The 18,843-nt window shown below is 65.6% G+C and overlaps 7 protein-coding genes across 7 annotated transcripts; 4 read left to right on the plus strand and 3 right to left on the minus strand.

The window, feature by feature from the left end:
* Window positions 1-1,496: 1,496 nt before the first annotated feature.
* EMIHUDRAFT_363615 (hypothetical protein) lies at window positions 1,497-2,073 on the plus strand. Its single transcript, XM_005786421.1, has one exon. It carries the CDS (start codon window positions 1,517-1,519, stop codon window positions 1,688-1,690), a length of 174 nt encoding a protein of 57 aa, XP_005786478.1. The 5' UTR covers window positions 1,497-1,516; the 3' UTR covers window positions 1,691-2,073.
* A 296-nt stretch (window positions 2,074-2,369) lies between these two features.
* On the minus strand, window positions 2,370-3,024 carry EMIHUDRAFT_228904 (hypothetical protein; the record flags this gene model as incomplete). Its single annotated transcript, XM_005786422.1, has 3 exons — window positions 2,370-2,378; window positions 2,487-2,582; window positions 2,698-3,024. The coding sequence occupies 3 exons, from the start codon at window positions 3,022-3,024 to the stop codon at window positions 2,370-2,372; spliced, it is 432 nt and encodes a 143-aa protein (XP_005786479.1).
* Window positions 3,025-4,636: 1,612 nt separating this feature from the next.
* EMIHUDRAFT_111422 (hypothetical protein) lies at window positions 4,637-7,735 on the plus strand (the record flags this gene model as incomplete). The annotated part of the gene is made up of 1 exon (XM_005786423.1): window positions 4,637-7,735. The coding sequence occupies one exon, from the start codon at window positions 4,637-4,639 to the stop codon at window positions 7,733-7,735; it is 3,099 nt and encodes a 1,032-aa protein (XP_005786480.1).
* A 356-nt stretch (window positions 7,736-8,091) lies between these two features.
* Window positions 8,092-11,140, minus strand: EMIHUDRAFT_228906 (hypothetical protein; the record flags this gene model as incomplete). Its single annotated transcript, XM_005786424.1, has 7 exons — window positions 8,092-8,649; window positions 8,723-8,870; window positions 9,314-9,462; window positions 9,543-9,814; window positions 9,867-10,042; window positions 10,115-10,324; window positions 10,635-11,140. 7 exons carry the CDS (start codon window positions 11,138-11,140, stop codon window positions 8,092-8,094), a joined length of 2,019 nt encoding a protein of 672 aa, XP_005786481.1.
* Window positions 11,141-11,750: 610 nt separating this feature from the next.
* Window positions 11,751-14,083, plus strand: EMIHUDRAFT_228907 (hypothetical protein; the record flags this gene model as incomplete). The annotated part of the gene is made up of 8 exons (XM_005786425.1): window positions 11,751-11,996; window positions 12,083-12,234; window positions 12,309-12,357; window positions 12,425-12,526; window positions 12,611-12,685; window positions 12,763-12,813; window positions 12,909-13,198; window positions 13,288-14,083. The coding sequence occupies 8 exons, from the start codon at window positions 11,751-11,753 to the stop codon at window positions 14,081-14,083; spliced, it is 1,761 nt and encodes a 586-aa protein (XP_005786482.1).
* Window positions 14,084-14,338: 255 nt separating this feature from the next.
* Window positions 14,339-17,718, minus strand: EMIHUDRAFT_467648 (hypothetical protein; the record flags this gene model as incomplete). The annotated part of the gene is made up of 4 exons (XM_005786426.1): window positions 14,339-15,224; window positions 15,338-15,797; window positions 16,057-16,490; window positions 16,660-17,718. The coding sequence occupies 4 exons, from the start codon at window positions 17,716-17,718 to the stop codon at window positions 14,541-14,543; spliced, it is 2,637 nt and encodes an 878-aa protein (XP_005786483.1). The 3' UTR covers window positions 14,339-14,540.
* Window positions 17,719-18,372: 654 nt separating this feature from the next.
* EMIHUDRAFT_228910 (hypothetical protein) lies at window positions 18,373-18,819 on the plus strand (the record flags this gene model as incomplete). Its single annotated transcript, XM_005786427.1, has 1 exon — window positions 18,373-18,819. One exon carries the CDS (start codon window positions 18,373-18,375, stop codon window positions 18,817-18,819), a length of 447 nt encoding a protein of 148 aa, XP_005786484.1.
* Between the last annotated feature and the right edge of the window lie 24 nt (window positions 18,820-18,843).

Below are 18,843 nucleotides of genomic sequence, written 5' to 3' on the forward strand. Positions count from 1 at the left end.
AAAATATACTAAAGGATGCAAGGAAACGGATAATAAAATAGTAAGTAAAAGAAGATGACCGCAAAAGGGAGTAAAAAATGAGGTATAATGAATGGCAACTAGAGATAAATTAAAAAAAAAGCACACCCAAGTAATATATTTAGTTAGTGTAAAGATACGTAAAGTACTTAAAAATAAGGGTGGGGGGGGGGCGCGCTTCGCTCGCGCGGGAGACGCAGACGGCGCGTTTAGCCGCGCGAACAGGGCCGTCCACAACGCTTGGCCACTCAGGTGGCCATGCTCTCTGGCGGGCTCGCGAGCGGCGCGCACGACCGCGCGGTACAAGCCGGCGCGCGGCGGGCGCTGGGAGCCTATTCACAGGCGAGGGCTCAACGGGTATTTTTCGCTTCGCTGCGCGGCCCCGCAATAGGTAGGTAGGTGGGGCACGGAGCCTGGCGGTTGGCGCCCGCAATAGGGGTAGGCAGGTAGGGCGAAGAGATTGGACGGACGGAAAAACACCCCCCTTCTATGCCTGACCCTGGGCATGCCTCTCTGGGTGTGAGCTGGGTCGGCCACCTCCGGGTCTGCAACTCGCACGGTGGGTCCGCTTCCGGGCGAGCATCCGAGGCCTGCGGTTGTCCCTTCGCTGGGCGCGACCGCCATGGAGATCCGCTACACACAGATCAGTGTTTTTGGCGACTATTGCTCGCTCTCTGTGCAACCACCGTCGGTCGAGCCTGGTCGGTTTTCAGTGACCGACCTGATGGCGCGCGAGCGGAAGCCAAGTGCGAAGGCGCTCGAGGCGGCGCAGAACGCGCAGGAGCAGGAAGACGAGCCCGACGAGCCCAAGGTGCGCGGCCCCAAGGGTAAGAAACGGGTCGCGGCCGAAGCAGACGAGTATCAGCCGGAGGAGGAGTCCGCGAAGGATGACGACGAGTATCATCCGGAGGCCGCGAGCAAGAAGACGACGAAAAAGAAGGCGCCCGCGCCAGCTGCTGCTGCGACGCGCCCCGAGCTCCCTCGTGACTTTTGCGGCTTCTCGATCGAGTACGCGACCACCGGCCGTGCGGCGTGCAAGGAGTTCCGATGTGCCCGCAACATCAAGCTGGGCGAGCTGCGCATCGCCTCGCACTACGATGGTGGAGAAGGGTTCCAGAGGAACTGGTACTGCTTCGCGCCGAAGTGCGGCGGCGAGGCGTGCCTGTGGAAGGTGCTCAAGTTCCGCAAGGGCGCGGGCGATCCGCGCTATGGCGCGACCAGCGCGAAGCTGCAGGCGCAGTGGCGCGGCGGCGTCGGACTGCCCGGGCTGAGCCTCCTTTGCGAGGAGGACCGCGCGATGGTCGTCGCGCTGCTCGACAGCACGGCCGCGCCGCCGCCGCCGATGGTCGCCTCGACCGTGGGCAAGTCCGTCACGATCTCTGCGGCGCCCGCGCCGCGGCCGGGGGACGTGGTGCGCGTCGGGGGGTCCACCTTCGAGGCGAAGGACGCGCTCAAGGCGAAGCTCGGCGCGCGCTGGCACGGCACGGCGAAGGAGTGGATGATTGAGGACGCGGACGCGCTCTGCGGCGTGTGCGGCGCGAGTGCGCAGGCGCTTCCCATCACGGTACAGCTCGACGTGCTGCTGGCCGCGCTCGCGACGCTCCCGGACAAGAACCCCGCGAGCGCTCCCGCGGGCGGGTCCGCGGCGGCCTCGCAGGTCGCCGACGACTAAACTTCATCGACATGAATTCCTTGCAGCCGGCTCTCGCGGGCACACACAGGCAGGACACGGGCACGGACGGGGCATCAGGTACAAACGCGTTCATGCCGCCGCGCGAACGGCGGTCCGGTGGCGGCGGCGGCGGTCTCTGTTGTTCCCGGGCATGTTCTCATTCTCTCAGCGCCCATTTGAGCAATCCGTGTCCCCTGGTGTGCCTGGACACGCCACACGGACACGCGTCCCGCGATGCCCGATGCATGTGTGATTCATTATGTGTGTGAGTGTGCAGTGTGTGTGTCGATACGCGGTGTAAATATGAATGTCCAATGTGTACTCTGTACAGTATGTGTTGTACGTAGATCGTAGACGTTGTGTACGTTGCATAATTTGGCGGCTGTCACTGCGGAGTACACTGGTCACTGACACATTAAAAGGCGCACACAACATGAAGTATCTCTACACATTGTCATTGTGAACGCCCCTCTCTCTTGGCACTTGGGGTGAGACGGAGGTGCGCCGTCTCCCGCCTCTCTCCTGGGCGGCTTATACACGGCCTCGCGCCAGCCCTTGTGCCTCTCACATCAGCTGGCTATCGCCCTCGGATGGCCTCGATCCGCCGCCCAGCCATCCCTGCTCTTCTCGGCTCGGCCGCGAAAGCCGCTGACACGCGCCACAGCGGCCCCAGAAAGCTTCAAAAGTCCTCGTCGAGGGTGAGAGAGCCAATCGGAGGCAGCGCCGGGGCCGCGGCGGCGGGCGGCTTCGCCTTGCCTCCCGGGGATGAGGCGGCGGATTCGAGCGAAGCGACGACCGAGTCGGGCGAGGCGGGCGAGGCGGCGTCGGCTGCCGCTGAGCTGAAGATGGCCACCCAGTCGGCCGCCTTGGGGCTGCCCTTGTACAGGACGGCCTGGCGAGGGCGATGCGGAGGGTGAGACAGGTGAGAGGAGCGGACAGGCTGCGCCGCGGAGAGGGCGAGGTGCGGCTCCCGCCCCGTCAGCGGCAAAGGCGACGCAGAACGGCACCGCCGAGAAGCCAAATTCGGCCTTAGCGACCTCCTTCTCGTCGGTGCTCATGAAGAGGTGGGTGAGATGCTCCCACTCGTCGTCCACCAGCTCCGCCGTCTGCTCGAACGAGCCCTCGCCCAGCGAGAGGGCGCATGCCGCAAAGGCGACGCCGGGCAGCTTTCCGCTCGCCGCGAGCGCGTCGAGCTTCGTGAGCGCCTCGGGGCAGTTACCGCAGCGCGTGTGCCAAAAGTCGAGCACGAGCGGCCGGTCCGCGCGGATCTCGGCGAGCGTGCTCGCCTCTCCCGACTCGAGCAGCCGAAGGGACTGCCGGGACTCGTAGGACATGGCTGTTTTTTGCGCGGGGAAACAGTGCCAAAATAAAAAAAGTAGGCACACGCGCATGCACAGACACACAGCCCCTTCCCCTTCCCCCTCAAGACCGCAAGGGCGAGGACACGCGAGATTGTTGACACGCGTAGGCCGCACCTCTAGCGAAGCCCACAGAGATCAGAGTGGGAGACTCCTATCACCGCCCCTGCCACCCACACACTAATGTGCACGGCGTGAGCCTTGGCCGCCTCTGTCAGTGTGCCCGTGATAGTGAGAGACTGCCAGTGAGAAGCCGGAGGAAGGTCGCTAGTCGAGAGAGATCGCCAGTGGAATAGGGAGTCCACCGTGCTGCGAACCTGTCGCTGTCCATTTTGTCAGTACACAGTAGCAGGAGAACTAGGAGAGCGCAACCAGTAGGAGGCCCGCGCCTGCCCCCGTGCCGCCGGGTGCACCTTGTCCTACACGAGAGGGGAATCCCTGTGGGACCCTGTCGTGTGGGTGAACCCTGCCCAGCCCCCCTCCGTGTCGCGATGCGCTCCCCGCTCCCGTTCCCCTGTGTCCCTGATCGTCCTTCCAAGATCCTGCTCGTGCAGGTGGGGACCCTGTCCTTCTCCCACCCCTTGTTTGGTGTGTCCGTTTCATTTATTTATTTATACTCCCCAAATGGGTGATCTGGTGCTTGTAGGGCTTGAGAGTGGCCTGCCATGTCAAAGGAAGGACTGTGGTTGCAGGAGAGTACCACCAACCATCACTTTAGAAACAAGCTCTGGACGCCCCTCCTCAAGACCTCCTCGACGGGCGTTGGCAACGCCTCGAGTGGCGGCACGCCCGCCTCCGTCGGCCACTCCTACGCCTTTGGCAACACCGAGGAGAAGGCCCGCCGCCTGAACATGGGCTGCAAGGCGTGCGGGCAGCCCAGCCAACCCTTCTCCCACAAGACCGGCCACGGCTACGTCAAGGCGCATCGCGGTTTCTACCACGACGCGATCTTTGTCAAGCGCAACAACTTCAACCTGCTGCTCCACGAGACGTTCGGCGGCGGCTTCTCGCCCACCGCCGTTCTCAAGCTGCGCCGCCTCGCGCGCAAAGTCGCGCGCGGCAGCGTTGACCGCACAGCCTACTCGCCCAAGTACTCGCTCTCTTTTATGTCCCACCATGCAGAGCGCATCTCTCTCTCTGTTGTGCGAGGCGTGAACCGCGCCATTCGCTCTCACCTGGCAACCCTGTCTGCACGTCTCGCGCGCGCGTGAACAGGGCTCCAGGCCCCAAATTACGTGTGAGTGTTAGAGTTGTTTGGTATTGCTAAAAATCTCTCTCTCACTTTAGTTGGTACAGTACCTCACCTTCACCCATCCAGTGATTTCTAGGTAGGTAGGGGCAGGGCAGGGGCCGGCCAGGTTTTTGCAGAATTTCAGCATGCTGTCCGCCCAAGCAAAAATAAATACACGGGGGGGGTCGAAAAGAATTTTTGGTGCATTTATTTTAAGCGGTGAAAGGCGGCGTACGAGTCGCCGCCGCGGGCGGAAGAAGCTCCTCCTTTTTCCGACCTAGACTGCTGCCGCTTGCTCCTCCCGCTCCTCCCTGTGCCTGCCACCTGCCGCCGCTGCAACTGATTCTCTGCGAAGCCATGCACCCTTGGGACCGCGCGCAAATCGCGCATTGGCTCGTGGAGACGTGCTGCGTGAGCGTAGAGGACGCGTCGGCCTACGCCGACGCTCTCGTCTCCGCCGGCTTCGACTCGCCGCTCGCGCTGAGCGTGGCGCATGGCGCCGACTGGCCAGCAGTCGTCCGGCTCGGCCACCAGCGCGTTATCCAGCACATGGCCGGCCAGCATCTGCCGACTCCGCTGCCACCTCCACCTTCGCCACCGCCTTCGCCGCCGATGCCCAAGCTTCCGCTCACTACCGGCATCGTTGCCGCCGTTGGCGAGAAGGCGACAGAAGGAGCTTGGGATCTCGGCCGCCGCTTCCGACCGCGGCAGAAGCTGTCTGCGCCCGCCTACACCGCCGCCGGCCTGTGCCGTGTGGTGCGTGTGCGAGCCGTGGTTGAGCGGCTGCTGAACATAGACTTGAAGGGCATGACCTTCACCGCCAATCTCAAGTACGAGGCGAGCTGGACGGACGGCGACATCCTGCCGATGCTGCGAAAGCTGCAGCCCGAGGACGACCCGCTGCATAAGACGCGTGCGAGCGGGGAGTCGGAGGCGGACAGGGCGGAGAGGCAGCAGCGGCAGGAGAAGCGGCTGAACGACCTGCTCGACGACAAAAAGTCTGGGCAGAAGGACCTATACTTCACCGGCCTGGACGGGGAGAGGTTCTTCGCGCCGCGCCTCTACTTTCGCAACCTCGCCGAGTCCGGCGAGACCGAGACTTGGCTCAAGATCTACCTCGACCCGTCCTGCGACGACTCGGTGGTGGTCTGCCTCTCGAGCAAGTGCACCGGCACCTTCCAGGAGCAGTTCGAGCTCGAGCACTTTCCCTTCGACGAGCAGGACCTCACGATGGAGATGGCGTCGGAGCACGCTCGAGAGGACGGCTCCGGCTTTTCCGTCCAGCTGGAGCGCAACGACAACGACATGTACCGCTCCTTTGTCATCACGCGCGGGTTCCTCCAGTCGAGCTCGTACACCCTGAAAGAGCGGCTGCGCTTCACGCGCGATACCACTCTGCCCAGCGAGTCCAACTCGGGCAAGACGTACCCGCTGCTGCAGATCGGGATGCGCGTACGGCGGCACTCGTTCTTCTGGATCTTCTCGGTGGTGGTGCCCCTCTTTTTCCTCACCACGGCACTCGCCACCTCCTTCGTCGTGAACGAGGACGAGTTTGCTGACCGCGCCTCCATCACCCTCACCGCGCTCTTAGCGATCGTCGCCTTTCAGCCGGTCATCGCCGACCGGCTGCCCGACGACTGCAACACGATGACCCTCGTGGACCTCTACGTGTTCATCTGCTTCGCCTTCGCCTTCATCCTCATCATGGTGCAGTCGGTCAATGCCATGTACGTCAACTCGTCGGACACAGACCTTCTCGAGCCAACCTATGCCGAGGAGATCGGCGGTAAGCCGTACCGCATCTCGTCGCCGTTCGTGGTGACCATCTGCGTGTGGGTCGGCTTCCACCTCTTCATCGGGCTCTACGTCTACATGATTATCAAGTGGAGGCGATCTCGCTCCAGGTTTTGGAAGTCGCAGAACAACGTGCTCTGGCTGGGCCCGCTCAACGCGGACCTGATCGGGCCGCGGGGCGAGAGGACGAGTTCGGACAAGGACGAGAGGAAGAAGAAGGTCGAGCAAATCATCTGCAGCAGGCTGCGCGAGCTGCCCGCCCTCCGGGCGCAAGGACACCACGTCAAGGGCGCCAGCCTCTGGAACATCGAGGACGCGCAGGAGCAGCTGCGGCAGGAGCACGACAAGAACGAGCGGCTGCACTTGCGGCTGTTGGACTGCCTGCTCCGATTGGACGGCACTTTGGCCCGACTGCTGAGTCCGACGGCGCCAAAGCCGTCGAGCACGTGCGCCCTCGTCGTGATGGATACAGCCCGCGGCGCGGAGGCGCTCCTCGACCTTGTCAAGGAGGAGCCGGAGCGGTGGAGCGCCTTTGTGGAGGAGGTCGAGATGGAGGTGGCCCTGGCGACGGCGCCGGACGAGCGCGCCAAGGCGCTGCTGACTGAGCTCTTCGCCTCGCACGACCATGATTGGACCATCCCCGACAAGGTGAAGGAGACGCTGGAGAAGCTCCGCGTCTCGCGCAGCGTCGCACCGCGACTGGAGCGGCTCAAGAGTCTTGAAGTGAGCGAGGAGCAGCCGCCGTCCGGCACAGAGAGCCGCCCTCCATTGGTCAAGAGGGCGAGCGATGGGTCCCTGCTCTCTCTGTCCTCCCGCCACTTCAAGCCCGCCACGGGCCGGGTGCGGCTCGAGGCCCTCAACCCGAGCTGGATCTCTCTGCTCGACGAGTTCCGCCCGCTCCCGCCGCGGCGCGAGCCGCTCTTGTCTCTCGGCCCGTTGGCGTCGAGTAAGCTGTGCAGTGCCGACCTCGACATAGTGTGGCCCAGCGGCGGAGTCGGCGCGAGGCCGGCGTATTTGGAGTTCTCCGAGGTTGCAGCAGTCACGATCCCGCGCGCGAGCCGGGCAGCGAACCAGATTCCGGAGGAGGCAACGCATTTTGCGTACGTATCGATCACATCTGCAATGCTTGCGGCGGGCGAGGAGGCGAGACAGCCGCGGCTGATCCTCCCTCACGGCGGCTTTGCGTATTGGAGCCAGCAGCCTTACGAGCAGGGTGAGGCCGAGGACTCTCAGCGCAAGATCTGCCGGCCGGCTCTGGTCACGCGGATCACAGAGGGGCCGGGCATGTCCTTCCACCGCAGGGTGCTGACCAAAGAGGAGCACGGCGCGCTCAAGGACTACCAGCTCCTGCCGGTCACGCTGCCCTCCCTCCGCCAGATCAAGGTGCGTCGCTTCTGCTGGATACCGCCCACATGCCCGCGGGCCGGCAAGACGGACTGCCACTGCGTGCGGCAGCTCGAGTTGGGCTCGGCCCTCATCTGCCCGCACGGCGGTTTTGCATACACCTACTCAGATGACGATAACAAGCACACGAGAAAGTTCGACTGCGTGATGAGGCTGAAGCTGCCGTCGCAGGACTTGCCCCCAGCCCGTTCCGAGTGTATTTCCCGGCCGCATCAGATTGATGCGGCACTGAGCCGTGTCAGTGTTAGAGCGGACTGACGTATCACCCGCAAAGCGAAGTCGGGAGCCGGCCGAGATCGTGTTGGAGGCTGCGCTGCGCAAGCACACGGGCGGGAGGGCTTCTACAGCGGAGGTCCTGCATGCGCAGGGCTCCTCAATTCTCCGTTACCGCTGGGCGAGGTGTCCAGGAGAGTAGCTCTCTCCGCTGTCGTGTCGCCAATCGCACCGTCATCGCATACACACATGCACATGCAGCAAACAGATAGAGAAACGAACAACATGCAAATATGAAATAAGCACATGGTTTTGCAGTGCCTCTTCGTTTGTTGTGAACGAATTATCTCACCCGTGGCGTAACAGCTGATGGCCATGGGCTGATGTGACAATGACGCATGTCAGCTGCGGTCGATGCTGAAGCAGCGCGAGAAGTGGACGACGTTGAGGCGTTGGTCCTTGATGTGCGCCTCCATCATCGGCTCCGAGGATGCGTGCCCGAGCCTGGCCGTCATCTCCTCGTACCTACGGTGGAGCGGTGGTCGCGCACACGTCACGGATGCGTCCTGCGCAACAGTCCAAGCCGCCACTTCGCGAGAGCGCCGCTGCGCGAGGGTGCAGATTGTGGCCATCGTGGCGGCGTCGCCGTAAAAGTAGGCGTCCGACCCCCACAGGTAGTCCTGCAGCGCCAGGTACGGCGAGCCGCCGCCGCACGCCTCGAGCGGCCGCGGGATGCACGACGGCCGCAGGTCGGGCCGGCCGCGGATCACATAGTCGGGTGCCGCCGCGCCGAGCGAGCGCACCATCAGCTCGTGGCAGCGCTGCAGCATCGCCCACTGGTTGTAGAAGCGGCCGTCGTGCCCCTCGGCGTCCTCGCTCACCCACAGGCGCAAGTCGGCCAGCTCGATGACCGCGCCGTCGGGGTAGCAACGCGCGAGTCGCTCCGTGTCCAGCGGCTCCTGCGCCGGAGGGGGAGGGTGGACGGATGCATGGGCGGCAAGTGCAGCGGCGGATAGGATGGGCGACGGCCACGTGGCGTCTTGCTCGTGTGTCGCAGCGTGTTGCCTCCGCGCAGCGGTCCGCCTCTTGCGAAAAGTTGTTGCCCACCGCGCCGCGAATCGGCCAGACGTGCAGGAAGGCGCGCAGGTCGTAAGCGTCGGCGTAGCGCGCGAAGAAGTGTCTCCAGTGGGCCCCGTGGGCGTACGAGCGCACCAGCCCCGGCAGCAGCACCGCGACGAGCGGCCGCCGCCGCGGCTCAGCACGTCCCCCTCCCGCTCCCTCGCCCGCTCCCTCGCCCCCTCCCCCTCCCTCGCCCCCCCTTTCGCAAGGGTTGTCGTGCAGCCAGAGCTCGGCAGGGGAGTGCGGCCAGCGGGGCGCCCGCGTGAGTCGGTTCGAGTTGAGCCTGGGGTGCGAACAGCGTCGCCTCACGCCCTCTACTACGGCGGGCTGCGCGAGCGGCTCGCGTCGAACCGGAGGCAGCGCAGGCGCGGCGGCAGGGCGGGCGGCGCCTCCTCGAGCCGGTTGGCGGAGAGGCCGAGCTCCTACCCTCAATCTCGAAGCCGTCTCGAGGCCGTTGGCGAGGCCGTTGGCGAGGCCATTGGCGGGGAGGGGAGCGCCTCGCACGCGGCCAGCGCGTGCAGCCGCGCCGGCAGGCTGGCGAGCTGGTTGTCGTCGAGCAGGAGGTGGACGAGGGCCGCGCAGTCGCAGAGCCCGTCGGGCAGCGATGCGAGCCGGTTCGACGAGAGGCCTGCATGGAGACTGGCCCGAGAGGGCTCAGGGAAGGGTCTCGGGCAGAGGGTGCGAGCCGGTTCGGGGAGAGGCCGAGCGTGTGCAGGCCGCTCAGCAGGCCGACCGACGCGGGCAAGCAGTCGAGCAAGTTGCCTCCCGCCCACACCTCCGCCAGCAGCGACGCGTCGCCCAGCCGCTCCGGCAGCCGCGTCAGCCGGTTGCCGTCGACGCGCAGCGCCTGCAGCGCGCGCAGCCTGCCCAGCCCCTCGGGCAGGGCGGCGAGGCGGCAGTCCGAGGCGCGGAGCGAGCGGAGGCAGGCAAGGTCGCAGAGCGAGTCGGGGAGCGACTGCAGCTTCGAGCCCGAGACCTCGAGCTGCAGGAGGGTCGAGAGGGAGCCTGCAGCCGCGGCGGAGGCGAGGAGTGGACGGCACGTCCCCCTCTCCTCGACCAAGAGCGCGAGCGCGTGGCGCGCCCGCCTCCGCCGGCAGGGCGGTGAACTTTGCTTGAGCGAGGACGAGGGAGCGGAGCCGCGGCAAGCGGCACGCGGCGGGCGGAAGCGAGAGGAGGACGTTTTGCGCGAGGCCGAGGTCCTCCAGCTCGAGGCATGCTCCTGGAGGAGAGGCGCTCGAGATGGACGCACGCGCCGGTGGACGAGGGGAGGCGGAGAGGCGGATGATCTCGGCCACTCTCGGCCACTCTAGAGCCGTCGCGCCGAGGGAGGAGGGCAGGAGCGAGAGGCGGTTCTCCCCCAGCTGGAGGGTCCTCAGCTGGGTGAGGCCGGACAGGTCGGCGGGGAGGGAGGCGATGCGGTTGGCGCCGAGGCCGAGCGTCACCAGCTGGCCGAGCCGAGCGAAGGAGGCGGGGAGGGCGGTGAGGCGGTTCCCGTTGAGGTTGAGCGTCACGAGCCTAGGTAGGGGTGGTGAAGAGACACTGTTCTCTGAGGCTGAGCATCGCACGAGAGAGAGAGAGAGAGAGAGAGAGAGAGAGAGAGAGAGAGAGAGAGAGAGAGAGAGAGAGAGAGGAAGAGAGAGAGAGAGGAAGAGAGAGAGAGAGAGAGAGAGAGAGAGAGAGAGAGAGAGAGAGAGAGAGAGAGAGAGGAAGAGAGAGAGAGAGAGAGAGAGAGAGCCTGCGCAGCTGTCCGATGTCTTCCGGGAGAGTCGCCATGCGGTTGTCGGAGAGAGAGAGCGAAGAGAGGGAACCCCCGAGGCCGGCGCACAGCCCGTCGGGCAGGCCCGTCAGCGCGTTGTTGGTGGCGGCGACCGTGACCAGAGGGCAGCGGCCGACCGCTGCGGGCAGCGCTCGCAAGTCGTTCCGCGAGACGTAGAGCTCTGTGAGTGAGGCGCAGCCGCCGAGGCTATCGGGAAGCGCCGTGAGCCGGTTGTCCGATAGCCTCAGCGTGCGCAGCGCGCTGCACTGGCCGATCGACGGCGGCAAAGCCGCGAGCGTGTTTCCGCTGAGACCGAGGATCGCAAGCCGGTTGCAGAGGCCGATCTCCTCGGGCAGCGCGGCGATGTGGTTGGAGCCGGCCGCCAGCTCGGTGAGCGAGCCCGTCTCAAAGACAGGCGGTGGAAGCGACCGCAGGGCGTTGCCGGAGAGGCGGAGCATCTGCAAGCGATCGAGCCGGCCGTCGGCGAGGAACGGAGGGAGCTCGGTGAGGCCACGGCCGCTGCAGTCGAGCGCCGTGACGTTGCCGTCACCGTCTTGCTGGAGACCTCCGGGCATAGCGGTAGAGGAGGAGGAAGTAGGACGGCACTGTCCGCCGGCTCAGCCACGGCAAGAGCACCACGGCGCGATACCTGGTAGCCCCTCGTCGAGGATGTTGCGTGGTGTGGTGGTGGGGCGTGGGCGGGGGGGGGGGGGGGCGCTGCTGTTAGATCTACCTCGTGTGTGTGTGTGTGTGTGTGTGTGTGTGTGTGTGTGTGTGTGTGTGTGTGTGTGTGTGTGTGTGTGTGTGTGTGTGTGTGTGTGTGTGTGTGTGTGTGTGTGCTTATGCTCTGGCGAGATGTGAGGTGCATGCGCCCAGGAGGTGAGGGCGCATGCGTAACGACGCTGCTAGAGATGCCTCTCGGGGCCCAGAGATAAAACTTCTGTGATGCCATGCATGACCTAGTAGTGTCCCCAGCTATGGGCGTGTCCACGTTGGAGCCAGGTGTGGTGTGGGCGCGAGAATAGCTCCGCCGTTCATGGAGGCAACCGATACGAGTCGACTGGTGTGTGTCGTCGTGGTTTCGTATCAAGAATTACTCACTCACTCACATCTACATCTACCTCCGGTCCACACGGGTACTCCCGTGCTAGGACAAGAAGGCCCCACTGCGGCGCCGGGCTCGGAATGGCGGCCGAGAAGCACCCGCTCGATGACGTGGCAAAGGGCAAGGTTGAGCTGCCAAAGGCAGGCGCCGGGCTGGTGATCGTCGTCACTAGCGTCTACAACGGCCGCCCTCCGGAGAACGCGATCAAGTTCGACGAATGGCTCGAGACACCGGCCGCTGAGGCTGCGCTCGCCGGTGTGCGATATGGCGTCTTTGGGTGCGGCAACAAGCAGTGGGCGGCGACTTTCATGAAGTTCCCCGCGCGCGTGCACGAGCGATTTGAGGCGCTTGGCGTCTGCCACTCTTCCTACGCGCGGCAATCGCGTTTCTTGACGCGGCTACTTGCGAACAGGCGCTCGGCGGGCTGCCACTGGTGCCGATGGGAGAGGGGGACATGGATGGCGGCGAGGTGGAGTTCAATTACACGCGCTGGCAGGTCTCGGCGGTGGTGTCGCTGCTGCAGGCGTACGGCGCGCCGATCCCAGACGCGATCAAGGATTCCATGTGACATCCGCGGCAGCCGTGGAGGGTCGCCTGTCCAGGACACGGGCATGACCCGACCGAATCACGTCCGGCAGGTATCCGCAGCTGCCAGAGTATGATATGATGCTATACCTCGGCAAGAAGGTTGAGCGATGCCCACGGGGGACGGACATTGTGAGCCGCGTCGCTTCACGAGCACTGCCGTGAATAGGCGGAGGAGATCCCGCGGGAAGTTGTGCTGCAAAACGTGAAGACTGCGGAGAAGCGCGCGCGCTCCAAGTTCCTCGCCGACAGCAAAGCTTTTTTCGCCGAGGTTTCAGACACTCCAGATACTGTGATCACTGCAACATAGACAGCACGCGGCGGTGTCTCAGCTGCTAGCACACTGGTTCGTCAGGTCGCCGTCAATCGCGAGCTGGTGGCGAGCCGCGAGTCGGCGAGCGCCGCCGGCCGATCGACCCGCCATGTCGAGGTACGTGGCCGAGCGCCTCCGGCGGCTCGCCGAGCGACGGGGACACGCTTGGTTGACTCATTAGTCGAGGGTGGTAGGTCGACCTGCCCGAAGGCATCACCTACACCGCTGGAGACCACCTCGGCATCGTTGGGGCCAACCCTGACGCGGCCAGCCTCGCAGATCTCGACCGCCGGCGGGCTCCCCTTCATGTGTACGCCGACGCGTCCGATGCGTCGAATAGGTCGTTTTTGCGCACCTCGATCGGCTCGGGCTCCCGCGGGACGGCGTTGTGAGGCTTGAGCACGCGGCGGGCCAGGATCAGTCACACTTGCCTCTCGGCCGCCCCCTCCCCATCTTCAACGTCCTCGCATTCTACTTCGAGCTGCAGCAGCCGGCAACGCGCTCGCAACTCCACGCGCTCGTCAAGCACGCCTCCAAGGAGTCGGAGGCGGCGCACCTGTCAAAGCTCGCCGAGTTTGGCGCGGACAACACCGGCGAGGTGTCCGAGGACCGGGCAACCCTCTATGAGCAGTATATCCTCGCGGAGAGGCGTCGCACCCCTGCAAGCGAGAATGGCTAGCCCGGACAACACGTCTTAGGCCATTGTCGCTCGCGAGTAGGCGCACGCTGCTCGAGGTGTTGCAAGAGCACCCGTCGGTGAGCGTGCCCGCGGGGACCTTCATCGGCATGCTCCCGCCGATGAAGCCGCGCTACTACTCCATCTCCTCGTCGCCCAAGCACTTGCCGGGCAAGTGCAGTATCTCCGTCTCCGTCGTGCAAGGTCGCAGCCCGACGGGCAGGCAGCACTTGGGCGTCTGCTCCAACTATCTCAAGGCTCAGACCCTCAAGAAGCCCTACCCGACCTCTGTCTACCCCTCAAACAACCTTGGCCCCGAGGGCTACGGCATGCCGACTGTGGCCTTCGTCAAGGACACGGGCTCTTCCTTCCGGCTGCCCGCCGGCGATGCTCCCATCATCATGGTCGGACCAGGCACCGGCGTCGCGCCAATGCGCGGCTTCATCCAGGACCGCGTTGCCGACGGCAAGACGGAGAACGTGCTATTTTTCGGCTGCCGCGACGAGTCCGACTTCATCTATAAGGAGGAGCTGCAGGCGTGGGAGGCGGCGGGCTCGCTCAAGCTCTTCGTTGCCTTCTCGCGCAAGCCGGGCACGCCAAAGACGTATGTGCAGCACCTCGTCGCGCAGGAAAAGGCGCTGATGACGGAGCTAATCAAGAAGGGCGCGCATGTCTATGTGTGCGGCGACGCCTCGAAGATGGCGCCCGACGTGCGCGCGACCCTCTCGCGCGTGCTAGTGGACGCCGGCCTCGACGATGGCTTCGAGGGCGGTCCGGTCGAGAAGCTGCGCGCCGCAGGCCGGTATTGCGAGGACGTCTGGGCCGCTCAGTCAGTGTAGGGAGCGCAGAGGCGCGAGCCACGATGCGTGCGCACGCGTCGCCCAGGTCTGCGATGCTTGCTTGAGCGGCGCCAGCGCCAACTTGCGGAAAGGATAGGCAGCAAATGGGAAGGGCGCCACGAGCGGCAGGGAGCGAGTAAGTATAGTGGCACAGGGGAGAGCCTCGAGAGCCAGCGAGGCAGAGCCAGAGGGAGTGCAAGACCAAGTGCGAAGTGGGGCAGGGTCTTGTGGACCATTCGGCACTCATTTTTTGACTGTTTTTGACACCTCGAAGAGATTTTCACATAAACAAGTACAACAGTTCCACATATCACACATATGGGGGTTTATCCGACATGGCACGACGCTGTGGCACGCAGGCTCGGGACTCAGTCTTGCGCTCGGCTCCCGGCTGAGCTGTCTACGGGCGCCACGCGCTCCCCTGACCGCTCTCTGTTTGCTGTGCTGCGTTCCCGATTCACGCCGCCTCCCGTCGTACTCTCGCCTCCGCCGTCGCATTGGCAGGCACAGTCAAGAAGGCCGCACCAAGGCCGCCCTCTATTGGGGCGGCACTGGCGCCCCCGTTGTTGTCCTCCTCCCGAGCCGTCGCCGCGCCTTCCATCGCGATGCCGCGCCGGTCCTCCACAAAGCCATAGGTGAGCGCAAAGCCGGCGAGCGAGACGGCGGCGCACGCGAGCATCGTCCAGCGCAGGCCGGCCGCCGGCCCCCACGCCGCAGAGATGCCGTCCTTCATCGGCTTGAAGGCGGAGGAGCCGAGCGTCGCACCGAGCTTGCCCATGGCGGCCGAGAAGCCGTTGAGGGTCGTCCGCACCTCGGGCGGGAAGGTCTCGGACGGCAGGATGAAGGTGGTCGAGTTGGGGCCAAAGTTGGAGAAGAAGAAGGTGAGCCCGTACAGGAGCAGCATGGCGACGCGGCCGCCCGCGCCCGCGCTCTCGAGGCTGTCGTACGCAAGGCCGAGCGCGGCAAAGGCGGCGGCCATGCAGGCGAAACCTTGCAGCTGGATGCGGCGACGGCCGACCCGGTCCATCAGCCAGACGGAGACGTAGTAGCCGGGGAGGCCAATCGCCGCCACCACCGCCATCTGCGCGCAGAGGTTGTGCGCGAGGTCGCCCTGCAGCGGCGGCGCGTCGCCGGCCGCCGCCTGGACAGCGCGGGATCCGGACGAGGTGAGCCGAGATGCGCCGAGATGCGCCGAGATGCGCCGAGATGCGCCGAGATGCGCCGAGATGCGCCGAGATGCGCCGCCTGGTCGACGTGGAAGACGGAGGAGAGGACGGTCGGCTGGAAGAGCGAGTTGCCGTAAAAGGTGATGTCGAAGAGGAACCAGCCGCCCGCGGTGCCGAGGAGCTTGGACCAGTACTTTCGCTGGCGCAGCGTCGACAGCAAGGTGGAGGAGGGGCCCGCCGGCCGCCCCGCCTCGGCGCGCAGGGCTGCGATGGGCGCCGACATCCGCTCGTCGGCGGTGTGCCGCGCGCCTCCGCCCTGCCCGCCCCGCCCCTCGCCCATGCACGGGACGAGGAGGAGGCCGGGGAGGGCGCCGAGGGCGAGGGCGAGCCTCCAGGCGAGGCCTGGATCTGCGCCGCCCGAGCCGGTGGCGGGGACGCCGAAGACGGCGAGGAGGGCCCACGACACGAGAGGCGCCGCCAGGTTGGCGACGCCCTGCATCGAAAAGACAAGCGACGCGTTCCGGCCGCGCTCCGCGTTGCTCGACGACCTGCCGGCGGAGGTGCGTGAGCGTTCAGCGAAGAGGCGCGTCGTCTCCAGCCCGGCCTTGGTGTGTGCGTGGTGTCGGCCTAAGCGCGGTGGTGTGTGCTTGTGCGTCGACTGCGGTGTGCGTGTGATCTTGGCGCGGGTCATAGCGGGAGGGGTCAGAGAGCGCTCGGGTGCGCGGCTTGCGGGACTCAGCCGCGGCCTCAGCCTCCGCCCGGTGGAGACGGCAGGAGCTCGCGGCGGGATGGGGACGGTGCACGCACTCGGTGGCGATTGTCGCGGAGAGCGGGTACACGCCGCCGACGCCGACGCCGAGCACGAACCGCGAGAGCGCCAGAAAGGTGAGCACCGACGAGCTATCGCCTCCGAGCGGTACCGCCGCGGCCGAGATGGTCGCGCCGAAGAGCGAGAGCGCCATCGTGAGGCGGAGCGCGGCGCTCCGGCCGACGCAGTCGCCAATGTAGCCAAACGTGAGCTGGCCAAGGATGGCACCCACGAGCACCGCTGTCGATGCCGCCTCCACCTGCGCCGAGCAGGCGTCGGCGCCGCCGCAATACTGGTACGCAATTGTGACGTGCGAGACGTTGATGATGACCAGGTTGTAGGCGGTCGAAAGGTTGGAGATTGCCGAGATGAGGAGCTTGCGGTTCATCGCGCTGTCGCGCTGTCGCAGGCGGGCTTCGCTGTCGCAGGCGGGCTGCCAAGATAACCGGGGGTGGGAGTGGGAAGTTTGAAGACCACTGCAAGCTACCTCGTGCTTCATGTGTGCGCCCATCCTGATCTCTCCCCTACAACCCATGGTACTGCGCCCCGCTCCTCGCTCTCGCCCGCAAGGCACCAAACTTGGGCGCCTCCCCCACCATCACCTGCACGAGGCCTCTCTGCGGGTCCGGGTGCGCAAAGGCGACGCCGCACGACTGCAGGAAGAGGCCGCCGCTGGCCCGGACCGGCGGCAGCGCCTCCGCCCCCCCTCGCGAGCGGCGCGCCGCCGCAGCGTGTCCCCAGTACAAGTCGTCGCCGACGATCGGGCAGCCCAGGCCGGCGGCGTGCAGGCGTAGCTGGTGGGTTCGCCCCGTGAGCGGCGACATGCGGACCCACGAGAGGTGGCCCCACTGCGCGTGCGGCGTCACAGAGAGCACCTCGAGGGTCGACGCCGCAGGCTGGCCCTGCAGCGGCGCGCGGATCTCGAGGCGGCCGCCACAGGCCTGGTCGATGGGCGGGCGGCCGACCAGCAGCGCGTGGTACACCTTCGCCACCTCGCGGGCGGCGAACTGTCGGCCGAGCTCGACGGCGGCGCTCCTCGTTTTCGCAACCAGGCAGAGGCCGGAGACGGGCACGTCGAGCCGGTGCAGGGCCAGCGGCAGCGGCAGCGCGTCGGGAGCGTCGCGCGGCGGAGGGGACAGCTCCGCCGTCAGGGCGTCCTCGAGCGCAGCGAACTTCGCGTTGCTGCCCGCCTTGGTGTGGATGCCCGGCGGCTTGAAGACGACCGCGACGGCCTCATCCTCGTGGAGCACCCGCAGGCCCTGGGAGCGCAGGTGCTCGACAAAGCGGGCCCGCGCGTGCAGCCGCTTTTCTGACGGCCTCGCGGCGGCGGGCGGCTGCAGCTGCAGCACGTCGCCCTGCTGCACCCGCCGCGACTTCTCCACCGCCAGCCCGTTGACGAGGAGGTCTCCCCGCCTGACGGCGTGCTCGGCCTGAGACTTTGTCCCGAGTGGCGCGAACCGCGATCCACCGACGCGGGTGAGCCGCGCGCCGGACTCATCCTCCGTGACGGTGTGGTGCAGCCGCGGCGGCGGCCGATCAGAGTGCCAGGCGAGCATCGCACTCACGATCGCCGGGTCGTGGGTGTCAGGGCAGGTCTTGGCGAGAAGCCGCGGCGGTGGCGCTCTCAGAAGTGTCGGGGCGGCGAGAAGCGGCGCGGGCATCGCGCGGCAAGTTTCTTTTTCCCTTTCGGCCAGGAAGACGACTTCGCTGCTCCTTGCACCGCGTGCAAGCGCACGCGCCACACTTCGACGCGTCCAAGTAAACGCGACCGTCCTCCTCCTCATCCTCGTCGTCGTCTCCGTTCCACTCCTCATCCGAGCAAACAATCTCTCTCTCTCTCTCTCATCCGAGCTGTCGTCCGGCGCCGCCACCTTGAGCCGGTCCGGCATCGCGGCGCGGCTCTCGCGACGCGCCATGATGCGAGCGGCCGATGTATCCAGCTCCTCCCCGGCCTCGCCGCCCCGGGGCTCATCCTTCAGCTGGGGTGAAACGGATGAGCGCGCCCTTACGGCGCCCTTACGCCCTTAAACCGGACCCTTTGCCACTTCCCCCACCCGCTAGTTTTTTTCTTTCTTTCGAAATTCATCGAGGATGTACATGTACGTACTTATAGCTTACTGGGAGAAAAGAGAGAGGGGGTTGTGTTCTCTAGGCCCCTAAGGATGTATGACTTGGAGCACTTGGAGTGCAGTCAGTAACCGCACATCCAGGGCCGGGGAGCTCAGGCGTGATTTATTTGTTTTTGTTTTGACTAGCGCGCGCACGACTTATGTCGGCCGTGGAAAAATCTCTCTGTCACCTTCCGCACGAAATTCATGCCGACCGTGCTCTTCAGTCCGTTTGCTGCTGGTTCCGCCGCCCGCATGTTTGACGACTCGTCCTGCAGCGAGTGCTTCAAGGCGGCGCACGACTCGATCGATCAGCCCGCCATCGCTGCGAGCGCAGCGGCGGCCGCCCTAGGGAAGCAGCTTCGAGTCGCTTGCGCCGACCGCAGTGGTCCGACCGAGGTAGCCCTCGCCGAGGTGAAGCGGCTGCTATCGGTTCCGGGTGCCGACGTGAACGACGCGAACCGAAACGGCAAAGCGGCCATCCACCACACCGCGCAGCTGCGGTCCGACACAGAGGTGCTCGCGTGCCTGGTCGCCCACGGAGCAGACGTCAACGCGACGACGCACCGAGGTCACACGCCGCTCATCTATGCGGCCGGCCGCTGCCGCGAGCAAGTTGTCCGATTCCTCCTCGCAAACAGGCTTAGCTGCTGAGCGTACAGGTCCTTGTAGCCTAAC

This window comes from Emiliania huxleyi (assembly GCF_000372725.1).
Source record: "Emiliania huxleyi CCMP1516 chromosome Unknown EMIHUscaffold_151, whole genome shotgun sequence".
Classification (NCBI taxonomy): Eukaryota; Haptophyta; order Isochrysidales; family Noelaerhabdaceae; genus Emiliania; species Emiliania huxleyi.

Coding starts and splice junctions, on each gene's coding strand:
- EMIHUDRAFT_363615 (XM_005786421.1), top strand. CDS start 1,517: ATGATTGAGGACGCGGACGCGCTCTGCGGCGTGTGCGGCGCGAGTGCG.